The sequence below is a fragment of the Columba livia genome, chromosome 9 (assembly GCF_036013475.1).
Source record: "Columba livia isolate bColLiv1 breed racing homer chromosome 9, bColLiv1.pat.W.v2, whole genome shotgun sequence".
NCBI classification, from domain to species: Eukaryota; Metazoa; Chordata; class Aves; order Columbiformes; family Columbidae; genus Columba; species Columba livia.
The window spans coordinates 21,818,709-21,834,802 of NC_088610.1; the positions used below are offsets into that span (position 1 = coordinate 21,818,709).

General features: G+C 51.2%; 1 protein-coding gene across 1 annotated transcript in view; it reads right to left on the reverse strand.

Moving 5' to 3' along the window:
• Positions 1-16,094, reverse strand: part of EPHB1 (EPH receptor B1) — a 71,451-nt gene that overhangs the window by 35,039 nt on the left and 20,318 nt on the right. Inside the window, exons 2-3 of the mRNA XM_065074250.1 lie at positions 12,729-12,793; positions 8,669-9,350 (exon numbers count right to left, since the gene is read on the reverse strand). Of these exons, the coding sequence (XP_064930322.1) occupies positions 8,669-9,350; positions 12,729-12,793 (747 nt within the window). The remainder of the gene's footprint in view (positions 1-8,668; positions 9,351-12,728; positions 12,794-16,094) is intronic.

The window sequence follows — 16,094 nt, forward strand, 5'->3', positions numbered from 1 at the left end:
CCCTGCTCCTGCCAAGCAGCCCTTATCAGCCCTAACCTCCAGGAGCCAGAAAACACCTAAAAAAGCAATTTCTGAAAGTTTTACCCATCTCCCTTCCACTTATTTATTTTTTCATGCCCACGTTCTCCCTCTCCACTCTATTCTTGACATTTTCCAACCCAAACCATTCCATGATTCTCCGAGTCCTGCACCAGCTCAACCCTGCGCCATGGCACGTAACCTGCTCAAAAAACACCAGATTTTGGGAAAAAACTTTCTGTAAATGGCATGACCAAGCTGGCGCTGTGTTGGTGCCACCACTGGAGCCAAGACTGATGCCCAAGGCAGGGGCTGCGGGGTGGAGAGCACCCAAAACCCCCCCCTCTGAGAACCAGCAGTGTCTCCCCACCAAATACCCACCAACAGCAGCAACAAGAGGGGAAAAAGAAATAGTAACGGTCTCCTCCATCCTCAACATCTGCTATGCATAAGTCAGAGCCACCCGAAATTGTGGGGATTTACTGTACGCAGGCAGCTCTGGAAGCTTTTCTTAGCTGGGAACTATAATTTGCACCTTGGGCTCTCTAAGAATAAGTTGTCTTAAATAATAATAATACATGATTAAGAGCTCGTGAGCAGATGGGATGTGGAGATGGGAGGTATGCGATAGCTCCAGGTCTCACCCTGATGCCCCCATCCCAGCCCTGCTCACCCAACATGTTCAAACTGATGCCCATGGCAAAATAGGGATGTTTGGGCTTAGCCAGACGATGACCGTCCCCAGCAGCGCCCAGAGAACCTCCACGCTGTGCCCAGAACCATTTCAAGCTTTCGAACAGATTCCCTATTTTGCAGCAGAGCAAAACCCACAAGCACCAAAATAATCTTTGTTCCCAAGAAGGGTGACGGGCCACCAAGGGGACATGTGCCAACGTGCATCAACATGTCCCAAAGCTACAGCCAGAGCAAGTTTATTGAGCTAATGGTTTTAAGCACCCTGGTGTTATCACACCTGGATGCAGATAGGTAATATAATAAAGTAAAACATTAAAAAATCAGATCAAAATATGCCAATATCAAGTCCCACCTCACAGGCAATTTAGCATCCAGGCTGCAGACCCAGCAGAGTTGAGCTGGGGTAGACACTTAATTCCTAATTCCCCTTGTATATCAGTTCCCCAGGACACCTCTGCTTTTAGACAGCAAAGCCCAGAAAGCAGAGCTGAGGTTGGAGCCCCGTGCCCTGCGCTTTGCCACCCCCACCCCAAAAAGCAAGGAGAGGGCAAAGCTTTACCCGCATGGACCAGAGCATCACGGGCAGTGATGGCCACGACCACACCAAGCATCAAGGTGACCAGCTCACAGTTCTCTCATCCTAAAAACCCATTTTCACACGACAAATATCACACAAGTAGGGCTTAATGTGAAAAGTAAGCGATGCGGTTCACAACCACTTTTAACATACTGGGAGGTGACACCCAGGGCATCACCCCATTTGTCACCACGGGGGGGAAAATTAAAACCTCAATAATTCGCGCTGATTGAGCTTTCTTTTTCCCCTCCATCTTTCCTCGACTTGTTCCACCAACTCCACGGCTTTTTCACGGCTTCTATTTACACCACGCATTAAAACACCATCAGCCAAGGCCTGTTTCCCAAAGCAGGAGACCCGCAAAGCCTGAATGCAACCCCAGGGCACAGCTCCCAAACACTGAGGGATGCCAATGAGTTATTGCATGGCTTGCAAGGGGGGAAAAGCTTTTTTTTCCTATATTACTAGCAAACACGGTAAAAAACACTCCTTTTTCTGATTATTATTACTACTAACCAGCTAGGGTAAAAAAATCTCCATCTTTAATTATTATTGTCTGCTGCAGCACAGCCCCAAACACAACTGAGATCCCCAGCCCTTGCAAACAAACAGCAGCAAAACATCACCGGCTGAAGCTGTTCTCAAAAGAGCTCTCTTGTGACTTTAAAAAAATAAAGGGAAAAAGTTATAGAAAGGCTTTAAAACTCAGCAGGCTGAGTCAGTGGCTTTGCCAGGTGCTGGCGGTTTGCAAACAGGGCTGGAACAATGCGGGCGCCCGGATCCGGCGCTTCCTCCGGCTCTGCCATTGTCCTGGAGAACAATCCCGGCCCTGGACGTGATGCTGCTGGGGTGGGAACCGGGGCTGGGGACAAAAGGGGAGGTTAAAAACCTGGGTGGGTTTTGCGGGGATGCTCGTGGCCGTGGCAGCTCCTCCGAGAGCACGTTTTTCTTCCTGTTTTAATACTGGAAGGGGGATTGGACTAGATGATCTTTTGAAGTCCCTTCCAATCCCTAACATTCTGTGATACCACTCAGAAGTTCTCATTATAGAGCAGGGAGAAATACATAAATGGCCCATGGTACAATTTGAGGAGGAACAAAATAAAACCACCATGCAGAAAAATCAAGCCCCAAGTGACAGCTCAGAGGCTGCTCCGTAACCCCTCTGAGGCCCCTGCTCACCCCCTCCCCAGAGCTATTTCCAGGTTTCTCCCTCCTTTCTGCTCTGGAGGCGGCTGGATGGTGGTGCTGAGCCCCTGGACCCCACTGGAGATTTGGGGGGCAGAGCCACGGAGCAAGGCCTGGGCCTCCCCCCAGCCACATCCAGGACAGACAGACAGACAGTCCTTCCCCATCACTGTGCTGGGGGAGAGAAAAGGGCTTGAATCCACCAGAGGAACATTTTGGCTAATAACATCTAATTAAGACTCCCATTAAAACCCATCACACTCATTATAAAAAAAGAAATTAACAAGGTTTTCCTGGACATTTCCCTTACAAAATTATTACAGGGGTTAATGGATACCTTCATTAAGGCATAATTTAAGAAAAATCACACATTTTTTTCCGTTTTCTTTCCAATTTTTTCTTTTTTTTTTTTTGAGGCATAGCTATTCAAACTCTTCTCCCCTGCAGTGTGGCCGTGGTAAAACTGGGCTGCCTGTTCCACCCAGCGGCAGAAGCGGGGAGATGGTTGCCAGGAGAAGGCAAAGCCCCTGCGACAAAGGGGAGCATCACGCTGTCCCTCCAGCATCACCATGTCCCTACAGCATCACACTGTCCCTCCAGCGTCGCCCTGTCCCTCCAGCATCACCCCGTCCCTCCAGCGTCACCCCGTCCCTCCAGCATCTTGCTGCCCCTTCAGCATCACCCCATCCCGCCAGCATCACGCTGTCCCTACAGCATTACCCCGACCCTCCAGCATCACACCCTGTCCCTCCAGCAACACGCTGTCCCTACAGTATCACCCCAACCCTCCAGCATCACATCCTGTCCCTCCAGCATCACCCCGACCCTCCAGCATCAATCACCTTGTCCCTCCAGCATCACCCCATCCCTCCGGCATCAATCACCTTGTTCCTACAGCATCACCCTGTCCCTACAGCATCACCCCCGGATTCGGGAAGAGCCGGGAGAGCTGCCACTTCCCAGCACAGCTCGGGTGGGAGGGAGGGGGCAGGAAACTTGATAATGTGCAAAAAAACATAAAAAAGGAGGAAAAGGTCTATTTTGAGTAAGGTCTGTGGCTTAGCTAAACGTGGAATAAAACACCTCATGGATGTTTCGACTGTCGCTAAAGTGCCCCGGCTGTGCGGATGCTCTCTCACTTTGGGCTAAAAGCAGCTTTTTGGATGGTTCTTGTGGCCCAGGCACCCAAGCGATGCCCAGGGAGGAGCAGCCCTGACATGCTGGCCACCCCATCCTGCGCCACCAAACAAGCTTCTTTAAGGAGAAAAACTTGAAATCCTACTTGAAATCCTACTACCAAAACATTTTTGCTTCAAAACCAGAGGAGAAGGATGCTCTTCCCAGCCAGCTGGGATGGCTCAGCTCTACTAAAGCAAATCCAGAGCAGGGGAAAGACATGGACCAGCAGCATGGAGAAAACAAACAAACAACAAAACCCCAAACAAACAAACACCCTAAAAACGACAAAAAAGGGCCTTTCTGCAGACCCTGCAATACAAAGGCACAGGCAAAGAGAGCGAAGTGAGCCAGTTCTCAGCACAAGCAACAATTTGACGGGGAAAACTTCAAGTCTCCCTTTTTTGAAGAGTTAGCAAGTTATTCTGCTACTGATTACAAAATGCTTGTAATTATTATTATTAAAAAAAAATCACTTTATAAATTCTGCGCTCTGCTATTGTTTGCAGCCTCCCGTGATGGACAAATGGAGGAAATGGGTAATTACCACCAGGGCTGCTGGGCGGGGGGAAGGATGACAGGGAAACCGGCACAGGGCTGCTCACTGCTGGATTTTCCACTGGTGGGATGTGTCCTCCCCGCTGCCCTCTTCCCCAAATCCAGCCCTCCACACACAAGGCAGGAGGGAGGGACAAAAGGAGGAAGGAGACGAAGAAACCAAAAGGATGGACAAGGCCAAAATAACCCCCCCAGCTCTGGTGCATCAGTCGGCAACTGAAGCAGGGCTGAAGGACTGAGATGCAGGGGATGCTCAGGATACAGGGGACGCTCAGGATGCAGGGGATGCTCGGGATCCAAGGGACACTTGGGATGCAGGGGATGCTCGGGATGTAGGGAACGCTTGGGATGCTCGGGATGTAGGGGACGCTCGGGATGTAGGGGACGCTCGGGATGTAGGGGACGCTCGGGATGCAGGGGACGCTCGGGATGCAGGGGACGCTCAGGATGCAGGGGATGCTCGGGATGCAGGGGATGCTCAGGATGCAGGGGACGCTCAAGGAGCAGCCCCTGCATCGCAGCCCAGCTTTGATCTTATTTTGTGAGGTTTTTTCTTTAATTTTGCCATCCCCGCTAGCTCAGATTTCCAGCTGTTGCGAGCACACAGGTGGGTTCGTTATCCTGACCATGCTATGGCAGAAATTTGCCAGGAGGGGAAAATGAAAGCGAGACAAGCCCAGGAAGCAGCCAGATCGCTCTCTCACTCCTTCTCCTGTAGTTTATAAATACAAAGTAAAAATTCAGCATAACACTGATTTAGACCCCAACTTTATCCTTCGCTGGCTTCTCTGTGAAACTGAGTTATTGCCTGGTACTGGGAAGGCCAGAGAGAATGTCAGCATGATTCCAGCAGATATAAACTCAGTGCCCCATCCTCAGAGTCCAAAGGGATAAAAGCTGAGAGACCCACAGCTACTGTCATTTTCTAGTGAGGTATTACCTTGCCATCATTAGGTTTCAGAGTGAAACACCACCAGAGAAAGGGTTTAATAATTTTGCTGAAGGATAAGCAGCGAAATCCACCCAGCTCATCCAAAGTCTTGAACAATTTCCTCGGCCTCCCAACGTTCCCCACTCCTGCTTTTCCTCCCACCTTGATGATGCATTGCACCTTGACCACGCAGGGAAGCCATAAAGCAAGGCAGAGCAAGACGAATGGGTTTAATATCAACCCGAATGGAGCACGGACTATCGCAACCCAATGAATTATTCATTTTCGGATTCAATACCAGCCTCCATCTCGCATTGACCCACAGCTCTGACGGGCACGAGGTGATGGAGAGGACGGGGCGGGCGGTCCCGCCGGGTTTTTGGGTACAACGGAGAACAATGTGGATTCGTGCCAGCCACGAGCTCGGCACCAAATCCCAACCAGCAAACACATAACGCGGCAAATAGATACAGAAAACCTCCCTTCACCTCATGGGGGGAACGACCCCCCTGTGACTGATGGTAAAACACAGCGGCAATCTCTTCGGGCCTCGAGATGCCCCTGATGAACACTGCGCTCTGCCTGCGCCTCCCACAAGTGCCTAAGTGCCGATAAAAGCCGGGATTAATGAGTCCCTGAGCGGCCCCGAGCTCGGCTGCTAGCGCAGACCCGCTCCGGTCTAACAGCCCCATGATGGGCACAGCCGGTGTCCCAGGGGTGCAGGGAGCTCAACAATCCAGCCCTCTTCTTTTCCCCACTGCTGAGAAATTAAGCCCATTTTCTCAGCCTTAAAATACCGAGGGATTTTTTAATTTCTTTTTTTTTTCCTTTCCTTGGTGACAGTTCCCGCAGGCTCGTTAAGTGGCTCATCTCAGGCTGATGAAGGCTTTGAGACAATGTCAGGAACACGAGGCAAAGCCAGCAGGAGAGCACGAGCCCTTCGACGGTGCAAAGACAAAGAGGAAACCCAACAAATTATCATTTCTAAACCTCACAGTGTGCCACCTCCTGCCCGCAGACCTTTGGGAAGGGCTGCAGTGGGCTCAGTTCTTCCCTCCTGGTCTCCGAGGTCCATGGGGATACAAGGAGAAGCTTTATGGCAAAAAGGTGCACACAAGCTGGAGTCCAACCCAAGGTCAGATTTTCCAAAGTCCTAACGAGGAGCGGGAACACAGCCAGAAACATCGCCATGGGACAGAAAACTCAGCAATTCCCCAAAGCACAGGGGTTTGCTGGCTGCAGCTTTGGTGGCGTGAACGCATCATTAGTGTTTTAGGGGTTGCACAAGAAGAAGAAACAAAAAAAGCCACAGAGACAGGTCTAACACCAACAGGTTTGCTCCTGTGCCTCCCGTATCCTGCTGTCCCTGTCCATCTGTCCTGATCAACAACAAGAGCCGGGTAGATGCAACATGCTCCTCCCGAAGCACCCAAGACTTTGGCCACATCCACCACCCCAGCCAGCGGCAGGTAGAAAGGTCAACACCACCAAAAGCTGCCACAGTTTTACATTATCACTGTTTCCCTACATTTCTGGCAAAACGACATTATTTCCCAATGCCAGTCTTTAGCTAAAATGATTATTTATGTTTTTTCCATGATGAGAAAATGTCGTTTTGCCATAAAACCATGTGCGCTTTCCGTTTGTTTAGTCAACAGCAGAGGAACGTCTCGCCAGAAACGCTCGGTTTTGCGAAGACACATCCCTCCGGTGGAGCATCTCAAGGACAAACCACCTCCTGCAAAACTCAGAGGAACCCACTGGTGATTCTGCTTGGCGTGAAATCGCACATCCCCACCCTGACAAGGTGGGGATGTTTATTTTCACAGTGAAAACTAACACAAGCTCCCAGGTTTAAAGCAAAAGAACCAACCAGTTTGTCCACAGCTTGAATCCCAGGCTTGCTATTTGCACATGTCTGGAATTACAGGCCACCATGGTGGCCACCCCAAGGAGCATCACAGCCAAGCGTGGTGCCACCTGCACCATAAGAGGTCCAAGTCAGACCTCCTCTTGACACGTCCTTCCCCAAAACCTGCCCTAAAGCACTTTAACATAACCCTTTGAGCTTCTCCTCCTTCCCAACCCTTCCTCAACCTGGTGGTGCCCATTTTCTAATTGAAAAGTGCCAACAAAATGAGGTTAGTTTCTCATGCAAAAACCCCTCTTTCTTCCAAGCAGTGTGCAAAAACAACACCTTAATTTGGGAGAGGAGAAGGAATGGGCAGCAAGTCAAGATAACAGAAAAAAAAATTTAAAATCCTCCAACGGTATTTGGGAAATATTCATCAGAACGGTGAACGGAGATGAAAAGCAGCAAGCGCCATTTCCATATTCATAAGCCCGTGCTGCAGAGGACTCCAGCAGGCAGCAGCACCCTGGCGGCGTGGCTGGGGAACCCAAAATAAAACAACAAAAAAGATCATTTCCAATTAATGCCAAGAAGCAGAGCAGCTCCTCTGCAGCCGGGCCCGACGGCAGCCACCCGGCTCCCGCAGCTTGGCCGGGGAAATAACGAGGCAGATGAAAGCGGCTCGGGCGGCGCTTTGAAGGCAGCGGATCAGACGGGAGGTTCCCCGCGAGCACCGGCGTCCTGGCCACGCTTTGGCCGCTCGCCAAGAAGCCACAGGTTGCCCACCGCTCCCAAATCCCGCTCCCCGGAGCAAAACCGCGTCAGGGCACGTTCAGAGCCAGTCTCAAAACGGCAGTTTCCCTAAAACAGCTCGTTTGAGGACCAACATTTTGTTAAGCTGTCGTGGTTTAACCTGAGTTAGTAATACAACCATGATAGCCGCTCCATCACCCCCTATCCCTCCCAATATGGGAGAGAATCAAAAGCGAATGGAGAAAATTGTATTGAGATAAACACAGTTTAATAAAACAACAAAATACTAACACACTGCTAGTAAATATATATATAAAATAGAAATAAAAAATACTCGAGGCAATTCCTCATGAACTCTGTCCACCACTCAGCAGCTGGTCCCAGGGAGCCACACTCCAGTCCCGAAAAGAGGTAAAAAGGAAAAAGGCAGAAAGACTCAGAGGCCTCTGCAAAATGGCAAAATGCTGAACTTAATGTCCCAAACCAAAACTCCCCCAACTCCAACAAAACAAGCGAAGGAAAAAATGCACGCAAGAGAAAACACCTGAGAGAGAGAGCTGGGAAGGTCCCCACTCTTCTTACATATGAAGCATGACACTAATGGGATGGAATACTCTTATTGATCAGTCTGGGTGTCAGTCCAGCTCTGCCCCATCCATCCCCCCTTCCTCAATGCCTCACACCTGTGGGCAGAGCACTCAGAACATCCTTGGCTCTCAGACATTAAAATTAAAAACATCAACTCTGTGCTGGGGTGTTATCTCTTGTTCTCAAACTAAGTCCAAATAATGAGAGTGCTACCTATGAAAAAGAAAGGTTTCTAACTGCATGAAGAATATTAACTCATTTTCAGTCAAACCAGCACATAAGCAAAGCTTGAAGACAACAAGAGCGCCTCGTTAGCCAAGGCCAAGCTTACCTTTGCAGGCCACGTTGTTCTCCGGCTCGTAGCCAGCCTTGCAGGTGCAGCGGCCGATGGGGACCATCCACTCACCATCCCCGTTGCAGTACAGTTTGATGGGCACGTCCACCTCCTCGGCGTTGGGGATGCAGGTGCCGCGGGCGGTCACCAGAGAGGTGCTCTCCGCTCCCGTCATCGTCTCCGGGAAGATGGCAAAGTTCTGCACCACGCTGGGGCACTTCTTGAAGAAGACCCTGACAGACAGCAGAGACATGCAAGCCCCGTAGTCCTGGAACGCCAGGTAGAAGCCGTTGCGGGTCAGAGGCCCGAAGCTTCTCACTTCTGTGTTCACCTTCATCAACCTGCCACCAAAGTCCACCTGGGAGAAGCTCTCGTCAGCAGCAATGGTGTCCACTTTGAGGTAGGGTGCCTCTGTCCAGAAGGTGGACTTCTTGGTGGCAATGACAGAGTCCGTCTCGTAGTAGTAGAGGTTGAAGGTCTCCTTGCAGGAGCCGGGGACGTTGGGGAGGCTGCTGCAGTCCCGCACTGTGAAGCGCATCTCGGTGTAGATGCGATGAGCCCCGCGCCGGTTGATGAAGGTGGTGAGGAGCCAGTTGTTCTGGTTGGGCTCGAAGACGTTGCACACCTGGTAGGTACGGATGGTGTTGAGGTTTTCGTCGTAGCCGCTGACTTCTTCCCACTGCGGAAGGAAGGGAGAAGCGATGAGAGGCGGGCAGGGGGACCGGTGGTGACCCATGAGCTCACCCTGCACAGGGCAGGGCTGGAAGGAGAATCCCAAAGCCCCAAAGGGGACTAGGAACATGGTCATGGACACACAACTCATGCAGAAACACCCCTTGGGCCAACATCAGAATAAATCCTCACCCTCTTGCCCCTGCACGCCTCTCCCCACCTGATGCTAAAACATCTTTTGCACGTGGGCAACCACCTTAGTTGCCCTGAGAAGATGTAAAAATGAGATGAAAGCTGGTCTGGGCACCCCAAGATGGGAAGGAAAGCAGTACATGGGGCTATGGCTTCATTAGAGCCCGACCAGCATGTGGGCTGGAGAGCAAGTCTGACCCCGGGCTCTCGGCATGACAGGATCATTTCCCCCGGCAAAGAAAACTAACTAAATAAAACATTACCGCCACAGAGAGAGGGAATATAGATTTGCAATTCGATTTATAGAAGGGCATTAATATAATCCAGGCTACAATTTCAATTAAGGGACAGCGGCAAACTGTGAATAGTCTATGATGGCATTAGAGTCCTACAGACAGATTTACAACCTCATAATCCATTCATTTTAACTAATCCATGTTTACAGTCTCCTCATAACAGCATTATTCATATGGCAATCTTTAAGCAGCAAGCTGAATATCATGCATAATTTCCAGGAGTGATGCTATAGCAGCACTTACATTTATTTGTGCTTACGTGGGGACACAACAGCAGGGGGGTGACACCGATCTGCCCTGGGGTGTTGAGTCTCCCCAAAGAGCTGATGCACCACAACCAACCCTACAACCAGACCTTGCCCTCTTCCATTTTCTGTTCAACAACCACCTTCCTCACCTGGCTTCTCCCCTGGAAACCGCAGCCCTGATCGCAGGTTTTGGTTTTGTTTTCAAAGCAGGGTTCTCTACACGCTGCCAACAAGCGCAGCAGAACGTTTGCTCTCAGGTCCACCTCCTCAGCTCCGCTCAGTTTAAGCAAAGATCAGAGCTCAAGGTTGCACGCTGTTGTTGAGCAATGTTTACCAGAGCAGCTATCAAACCTCACACATCCAGCTGAGCGCTCTCCTTTCTCATCCCACGCTGCAAAAAAAAACCTCTCCACCCTGGGTAAGATGTGCGGATTCAACGCCCTTTCATTACCAGACGCCTTTTCACATCAGGGTCCTTCCCAAGCGAGGAGGTTGCATTGTTTCTATTCCCACATGGGCTTTGAATTCCGGCCCTGCCGTCCAATTAACGTCAGACAAGTTCTCTTCCAGCGGTCGTGAAAAGCCACTTGGAAATCTTGTGAGGGTTTGGGGCCGGATCCTGATCCCTCATTGGGTTGAGTGCTCCTGCAACCAGGCACTGAAGAGCAGCAGGTCCCCACGACTGAAAGCCCCCCGGTGACATCGATGCTCTAACAGTGACAAATGCATCATTTTGACAAGATCCCGCTAAATAATTCACAGAGAGCTGGGGATTAAGACAATGTTTTCCTCTATCTCCGCTGAGATTTAAAGCACGCCCAGCGAGGAGAGCAGCGGGAGAGCTCAGGTCCCACCCGTGGCCAGTCCCTGGGGAGCACACCAGACATGGGTGATGATCTGCAAACCCTCCCTGGACAAGTCTCACACGGATATTGGCCGTTACCACCAAACAAGCCAAGGAACAGCACAAATCTGCCCCAAATATTTGTTGTGAACAGGACAAACCCTAAAATCCAGTGCTGCAATCAGGCCGCTCGTAAAGACCACTGCACACCTGGAGCGAGAGGAAGATATTGCTGATTTTCAGCTGGCATCCAGCTTGCTCCAAAACCTGCCATGTCTGGGACATGGTGCCTGCAGGGGGGTCTGCTCGGGGAGTCCCAAAAGCACTTTAAGATGCTCCATATCCACTCATCAAAGCACCTGGCACTACTGAAAAAAGCCCAGTCCACAAGCAAGGGGACTTCGCAGGGGAAGTCATGTACTCCAACATGTGCTACAGACTAACTCTGTTTTTAAATAAAGAACTTGGTATTTTAAAATACTTTGTGGAAGACCTAACATACACTCCTGTAAAGGAGAAGACTCACCAGTAACTCTGAGAGGAGCAAGAGACGGAAGATTAATGCCCGATCAGCACACAGACAGGCTTAGGTCACCCTGCAAGGCAGGGCAGGGTCAGGGATGGGGAGCTGGGATGCACAGAGGGATGCATGGAAGGATGCAGGGATGCGCACAGAGGGATGCAGGGATGCGCAGAGGGATAGAGGGATGTGCACAGAGGGATGTAGGAATGTGCACAGAGGGATGCAAGGATGCGCACGGAAAGTTGCAGGGATGTGAACGGAGGGATGCAGGGATGTGCACAGAGGGATGCAGGGATGCGCACGGAAGGATGCAGGGATGCGCACGGAAGGATGCAGGGATGCGCACGGAGGGACGCAGGGATGTTAGCTGGGAAGAGGCTTCGCTCTGCTGCTCCGCAAAGGATGAGACTGCTGTGGCCCTCCCTGTCTCCCCTGCCTGGGCTTTCAGCAATAGCATCTGCGGGCAGCTATTCACGCAGTCCCTCACATTTTGCCAGCATTTTATTTGGGCCCAGATTTTTCTCAACGCAATTCAAGGGCCTCTGATGTGCCTGGAGAGGATTTTGTACCCGCTGCGTGTGTGGTTCATCTCTGGTGCCACTGTGCAATCTCATTTCTCCGGAGGATCTGGCCAAGACAGTTACAGCCTAACAAAGCCAGGGGCTGGCATCCTTCCCCATTTCGTGCCACGTCCTGGAGGCCACAGGGACCGTCCCTGTGGCTGTCCCCATCCCTGCCTGTCCCACCACAATTCCCATCCATCTACCCACATCCCTCCCACCACTGCTCCTCTCCCCACCGACTCCATCTCTCACTTTCTCTGTCAGGGGAATGTGAGTCAGGTTATTTTATGCTTCCATTCCTCAAAGGCTCGTATTATATAAAAAAAAGATGTTTTAAGTGCCTCAGGGTGTTTTGTTCCTCATTACTTCATAAAAGTGACATTAATAGCCAGGGAAGAGCACTGCCGAGTGCAATTACGGATGATGTTCCAGGTATGAAAGCTGTTTTGAGCTTGCTAATGTTTCCTAATTACAAGCCTTTTGGCACAGGGAGAGGGAAGGCATGAGAGAAGGGACAGAGAGCGGTGACAAGGCCGGACCCTTCACTTGGGAGAAGGACAGGCAGGGGAGGAGAGAGCATAGGGATGGAGAAAAGTTCCATTTTCACCAAGATCCCAGGATGTTGCTGCTCCTGCTGTGAATTCCCCAGCTCCCCAGCAGCGTTTCAAGAAGAATAACATGAACCTCGCAAGATGACATTTGAATCGAGGGGCACTTACCCCCGATGGAGGGTTGGCGGTCCAGCCCAGCTCGGCCGTCGCCGTCCGCGTATCCATCAGGGTTTCTGAGGAAACACAAGAAAAGCAAAGCAGATTAGTTTCTCCCCATGTTTTTGATGACGTTATAAGCGCAGAGCCACAGAAAAACATTCAGTTGCCTTCAGGGAGCGCGCATCCGACCCTTGGAGTTGCTCAGAAATAAAGCAGCAGGTGCCCTAATGCATCTAATGAACCAAGGGCAAGACAAGAGTCTACAAGCTGTACCACAGCTGACTTTTCCCTACTTTCATTCTTTAAAAATTAAAAGGCGGAACACATGACAAGAATAACGGCAAGAGTAACAACATATAGAAACAGATGGGGAAAAATCCTCCAGGTTTTATTTATTTGTTTGCAGCAAGCAGCCATGCAGATTGATTTCCTCGATTCCCATGTCTCGACCAAACAGGGGATGTGTCACCAGTGGCTGGCACGGCCGAGCACCCCCCGTTCCGCCATGGTCCCAGGTACTCAGGGCAGTTTTGCAGCACCAGGAAAAGGGGCCCAACCAGAGAAATAAAGGTCAGGAAATAAAACTCAGCCCAGGAACACAAGCTGCCGCCGGATGGCTGCTTTTAATCTCTCCACAGCCAATCATGGTGATCACAAGCGGGAAACGAGGCTCCTATTAATCTTCCCACCCCTCCCTTTACTGCTGGAGGAGCGTGACCGGGAACTCCCTGCCCTGGCACCAGCGATAAACCTTCCCCCCTCCCAAAATCCACCACCCAGCCTGGCTCCCTGGGGTGAGCAGAGGCCAGAGAGGGAGCAAAAGGCTGCAGGGGGGCTTGCAAAGCTTCTGCACCCCTAAATCGGTCTTGGGATGCTGCTTCAAAGCCCCCAGCTTGTTGCAGACATGCTTTGCGGGGTGTTTTGCACGGGACATCCAAACCTCCAGTGAGTTTCTGCTCCCACCACCACCAAGCCTCCCTTCCCTTGCCAACAGCCCTGTGCCTCATTACACAACCATTAATTAAACCCCCTTCAAACGAGCAGGCAGGCGTGCCCAACGAGCAGGCAGGTGTGCCCATGCGCAAATCGATGCAAAGGTGGAAGAGAACGGCCAGGCAAACATCTCCCTGTGGGGTTATGTGGGAGGGATGCCCAGAGAGCCCCCCCAAATCTTTGGCGTTTCTCCCTGTGGAAAGCAGGGTATCCTCATGCTGTGCAGGGGAAACTGAGGCAATAAGTAAGGACAGACCCAGCTACAGGAAAGTCCCTTCTTGCAAGGGTTGGTTCAGACAGGATTTTCGCTCCATCATCTCCCTTCCTGTCCCGTGCACTTACAGCTTCCTTCCCTGGGCGTTGTTTTTTGGCTTTTTTGGTGGGGCGATGACAGAGGAATGTTACTGTTGATAAAACACGGCTGCGGTGCGGGACGGCGGCACGTGAGGACCGGCTCTGCTCCCAAGTGCCACCGCTCCCCTCCCAAAATCTCACCCTGTCCCTCCCCAAAGGCTCCAGAATTGGGAAACAAAGCAGGAAAGCGCAGCAGCAAAGCCAGCACGGCACCAACACCTCCCGAAGCAAGAGGCTTCAATATAACTAAATAAATAGAGAAATACGTGAATAAATTGAAAAGAACCACAGAGAAGCTTTCACCACGGAGCTTTCCTGAGACACAAGGGAACTGCGTGGCCGGTGGCCAGGGAGGTCACAACTTGCAAAGTTTCCACCGCAGATGCATAGAAACACGTCAACAACTCCAGATGTTGCTGAAGGAGTTTGCCAAGCAAAGGAAAAAGATCCGAAAGCCACCCACAGCTAAAAATCTGACCCTCTGCAGAACATCTCCTGCCTCGGCTCCCAAGGACTGTACCATAAACAAGAGTGGCCATAACCTGGCAAAATAGCGTGGTTTGGTTGGGTTTTTTTAATGAAATAAAACAGTTAAATCTCCCTCTCAGCTCAGCTTCCTGCTGAGCTCACCCAAACCCCACAACTGCAGTGGTTCTGGCACTAAAAGGACTGGGCTGAGCAACTTCCCATTGACCTCCAATGTTTCCTCTCGGAGGAAACCTTGGGTTTTACTTCATTTTCTGTGACTTTGGGGGAAACCCCACAGGGACAATCTATGGCTGAGGCTGCCGAGCACCCTCCTGCAGCAAGGGGAGGGTTTGCAGACACCGGTGTCTCTCGCCCCAAGATCCTGCAGAGAAAGGGGGGACACTATGGTGCTCCCAGCACTCACATCTCCATCTAGGAGCTGCAAAACACCAGTGGGGGGACAAAGGGATCACCCCCAATTCCAGCCAGCCATCAGTTGGAAGAGGGCAAACGAGTGGCAAGCAGTAAAGCCCCTTTGCTCTGCACGCTAACAAAGGGATTAACATGGACCAGAGCCTGAGCATCGTTAATCAAGCAGAGAAGCTGCACAGACACCTTGCGCCTCTCCTACGTCCTGCTGCAAGGACCAGCCCCCATTATTTTGCGCTGGGTATTAATTAAAGCCCCTGCCTTGCCTGCTCAAGGTACCACTCCTGCCAGGATGCTCAGGGGATGCTCTGATGGGGAAGGAGCTCAACGCACTCCCTTAGGGGAGATTTTGGGACCTGAGGCTGCACCAAAGGCAGCAGACCAGGCTGCGATGGCTGCAGCCCTCGTTAGGGAGAAGATGAGCTCTGCTACAGTGAGCTGAGCTCTCTCAGAGTGAAGAATCTTCAGCTGTATACAGTAGATTTTCTTTAATGGACACATTACTTTAAACTAAGCCTTCGCCATCTGTTCCAGTCCCTAATTATCAATACAAAAACAAACGTCTACTCACAATTACATTCGTAACGAGTAAAGATGCCAGCAATTAGAATGCACCAGCACCCTCACTGCCGAGCAGCGCGTCCATCTGTGACAGCGCCGGCGCGATGCGGGCGGGAGGACCCGGGCACAGGGGTGCGAGATGCAGCCGATGCTCGAGGAGGGATGAGCTGCATCCCAGAGGAGCAAAGGGTAGGCTGGTATCATGCAAGCAGCAAGGGGAACATAAGATATTTGGGGTGAGAGTAGCCAGGCGTAGAGCAAGGCAATGCAAGATCCACCACAGGAGCCATCGTTTCACATCGGATGATGCCACCTTGCCAAACACTCTCCCCAAGAGGATTTAAGGATTTCAACCCTTCCGAACCACCCCAAAACAAAGCTGAGCTTGTTTCCCAAAATCCCCACTCTGAAAGCAAGTTCCAGACCTCCCCAGCACGGAGGGCTCCTGCCGAGTCCCATCACGAGAATATGTGATTTCTTCCCAGCAAGAAGCAAGCTCTGGCTATGGGCAGAGAGAAACAGAGGCAAGAAGGCTAACCTTCTTGTCATATGGAAAGAAACAGATATAAC